Genomic DNA, 3,791 nt, shown 5'->3' with positions numbered 1-3,791 from the left:
TCCCACCCATTAGAGGAAACGAATACACAGTGGTCATTCACACAACTCATAGAGGACAGCACCTGAAGCTTAGTGGGGTTTAGGGCCCTAGAGGCAGAATTTCTGGTAAATGGTAAAATACCCATTACAGAGAATACTGTTGCAGACAGCTCAACAGAAGACCCTGAGACAGGTTTGGGTACGACAGGAATGGGATGACTCAGACAATACACAAAGGAACTTAAGTTTTAACATTTAGAGAACTCTATTTATAGGGCTCTGCAAACTGTAATTCATTTACTCAAAAAATCCTTAGGAAAGCAGGTCTAGAAGTATCGTTATTCTTATTTCACAGAGAGGAAGTGAGCAGAGGCAAGCTGGGCAATCTTCTCAAAACCAGAGAGCTGCTGTCAGAAAGGGTGTTCTTAATCAGTAACAATAAAAAAGTGAGCTCCAGGGCTCATTCACAATAAATTTCTTAGACAATTGAGGCCAAAAAAGAACTTGACATAAGCAATTACAAAAGGGGAAATATAGATATATTCTAAGGGAAATCAAAAGCAACACACACAAATTGAAGAGGAAATAACTACCCAGCAAAGAGCTTAAAGAACATACTTCTTGCAAGGTTTATTTAACTATTTATTGGAGGGACTGGTAATTTTAACCTCCATGAAGTGTTGTTTGAAACAATTATTCTAATTTCACGGTGACAATGTAGAAGTGGAAAGAAAAAAGGAGGAGAGGGAAGCTAAAAAGAGGACTAACTGAGCAGCAAAGGGAAAAGAGAAACAGTATTGCCTGGCTCTTGGTTCCAAGTTCATCCTCGTGGCCATGCTATGGTCTGGAAAAATTCGAAGCCCTGAGAAGTGGAAACAGAACAGGTAGGTTGGAACATTAGGAACACCTAGCAACTCCTTTGTATTTTAACCTCATCCTTACATGCCAAAAGAGAAAAATATCACAGAGAAAAAGGAACTGAATTATGATTTGATTAAATAGAATGTAAACAGTGATTTGAAAACAAAGGGTGATGCAATTTGTTGCGTAGTCACACAACATTCCTGTTGGATTTGAAATTCACCAGCAGCAGTTCCACCCCCTTTGAAAGTACAGCCCGACGCCAGGGCTGTTCAGCCTGTGCAGCTGCTGGAGCTACAAAGCCTTTTTTCATCCTCTGCCAGGATGGCAGTGATATGGCTTACCAACCCATCCAGGATCCTGCGTTTTTCTTTTCACATTATGTTCATTCTGCTTCAGCAGGCTACTGCAGAAAGAGAACTGAAGTTTGTGGTTGTAGTAAGTACATTTGTTTTCTATTTTGTTGTGGGGAATACAGGGAATTTGATACGGCCGTTGAATCAAATAAGGTGTGCAGTTGCTTCGCCTCTCCTCAAGTACTTAGAAATAACTACTGTTGTCCTTTTGCTTACTGAGTTTAAAGACTTTACTTAAGATAAAAAGGAATTTTCATGTCCTAACCACTAGTTATTATTTCAAGATAACTGGACAGCTTAGCTGTGTGGTAGATGCATAGTGCACAGGAGTTAAGAGATCTGAGGTCTAGTTACCTGCTCTTGCTTAATTTAGCTGACACTCTGCTGCACAGTCTGAGAGCTGGCGATGACGGCCTGGCTCCTCTGTGCTTACAAGCTGAAGCTTATGATGCTAAAGAAGTTACCATGAAAACAAAAGTATTTTCCATCTCAGAATAACTGAATTGGCACACCAGTATACCGAGAAACAGAAAAGGGCATTCATATGTAGAGATTTAAGATACACGTTGCATCCACTGCAGTTAGGTTGGAAATAGACTGTAACGATTTTTTGTTGGGCCACTTCTTATTTCAAAGTAACTAGATGATACTTCAATGTCACTGTCCCCAGTAGCTCAGGTAAAAGAGAGATCAATTCCATGAAATACTTTTGATCCTGAACATTGCATCACAGTCCTTTTTTATTCTAATTTATTTTCTGTGAAGAGATATACCAATAAAGAATAGTCTAAAGGGATATTTTCAATACAGAGTTGTGGGCATTGGAATCCACGTTTATAAACAGGGATTTTAAGATCTTCTTCCACCTTTCTCTATTGGAGACACTATGTGCACATACAGGCAACAGACAGAAGTACTGTGTCCAAAGCATATCGTCTGTCTCTATATAAAGTATTTCATCTCTGGCTGACTACTGGCTGCACTGTAGATGTGCCTCTTGGAGAGAGGCCAGAGTGCACAGGAAAAACCAGTTCCTGCTCCTGCTCAGGCTGGTCGTCGCTCTATCAGACGCTACACACTGCAGTGATTCAGCGCTAATCCCAGTAACGTTCTGTGTATAACAATATACTTAAATGTTGTTTCAATAAGAGGGAGAACTGCATGAAAACACAGATGAAATCTGGCAGTCAGGAAGCCTTGAAGAATTAACTCTTTGAAGGGAAGGAGACTTTTATTGAATCGCAGCTGTTACTGTGTTCTAACAAGCAATGGTTTTGCGGAAAGAGTTACAGGAAATGCTCACCATTATGGAGAGCGAGGCTTCCTATCCAAAATCAGATGCTTACCGCAGCTATGCAGCCACCTTCCCCACCTACCAAAAAAAAAGGAAAAAAGATAGCACTTCATTTATTTATAGGGTAGCTTATCACAGTTAATATTAAAATAATAGCTACATTTCATTTAAGCTGTCTTCCTTTTATCCCTGATACTTTTCCTCACGCTGAACAATATGCCTAAGAAGTTACAATAGGTTTAATCTTATTATCAGTGTCTCTTTTCTCAAGGCATGGTTTCTGTGTGCTTGATTGAATTGTGCCTTCTGAATTCACTGACTGAATTTTCACGGGAACAGAATTGTTAGCATAAATAAATAGGACAGGAATTGGCCCCAGAACATTTCATTGATATAATACAATCTAATGAGGGGATGGCTACAGTGAAGGTAAGTCTAAAAGGCATCTTTCTGAGATAATTCAATAGCCATTTTCCAGCTGTACTCTGTAAATTGCAATGTTTTCACCTGAAAGTATTACTGCATTGCAAAAGTGTGTCATAATGACTTTAAAAAACTTTCTTAGCAGAATTGCACAACATAAAATACACCTTCAGGGGAGAAAAAAACAGACAAATGTTCCCTTTTGCCCATTTCTAGCATTGTGCTATGCTCTGGGAAAGTGTCTTTCTCTCTCCTCATGATTTCTATCTTTGTGCTGATTCTGTTCATTTTGATTAACAGACACCAGTCCTTCTGGCTGAAACACTCCAATTCGAGACAATTTGTAAAAAAGCTATTTTAATTTTCTTTTTCATATGTAAACATTGGCCTTCACCATAATTCTTGTGCACTGAATATAAACTGGACATAAGAGAAGAAAATAGGAAATACTTAGTACCATCCGGCACCCAGATAGAAATTAAATACTGGTTTATTGCCCCTGTATAAAGAAGTTCTGACATGTAACTTCTGCCTCCACACAGACACTCATTTCACCTGTCACATATACAAAGAGGTGCGGTTTCTGAAGTCCTCTGACTTCATCATGTCTTTCTTCTTGCAACTCAGGATGGGAAGTGTTGACTGAGCATGTTATCTGTTTCTCTGATCAAGCCAAGCCATTTCAAACCTTGACTAAACATGCCTGATATTTCTGCACCTACGGTTTCCCTGAACTGCCAGCATGACCGGTTCTGTTTCTCTCTCATGTCTTCATTTGTATTACTGGCCTCAAAATAAGAAATCTTCTTGTTTAAGTCAAGTCTGTCAATAAAAATATCTGTAAGAGGCTCACCACTACTCAGAGACAGATAATTCCC

General features: G+C 39.3%; 1 protein-coding gene across 1 annotated transcript in view; it reads left to right on the top strand.

Annotated features, from left to right (window-relative positions):
- The first annotated feature begins 1,164 nt into the window (after positions 1-1,164).
- Positions 1,165-3,791, top strand: part of LOC104466585 (prostatic acid phosphatase-like) — a 17,219-nt gene continuing 14,592 nt past the window's right edge. The window contains exon 1 of the mRNA XM_010080063.1: positions 1,165-1,278. Coding sequence (XP_010078365.1) covers positions 1,165-1,278 — 114 coding nt within the window. The remainder of the gene's footprint in view (positions 1,279-3,791) is intronic.

The sequence above is a fragment of the Pterocles gutturalis genome, unplaced genomic scaffold, assembly GCF_000699245.1.
Source record: "Pterocles gutturalis isolate BGI_N339 unplaced genomic scaffold, ASM69924v1 scaffold49994, whole genome shotgun sequence".
In the NCBI taxonomy this organism is placed as follows: Eukaryota; Metazoa; Chordata; class Aves; order Pterocliformes; family Pteroclidae; genus Pterocles; species Pterocles gutturalis.
This window is presented reverse-complemented; position numbering and strand designations above follow the sequence as displayed.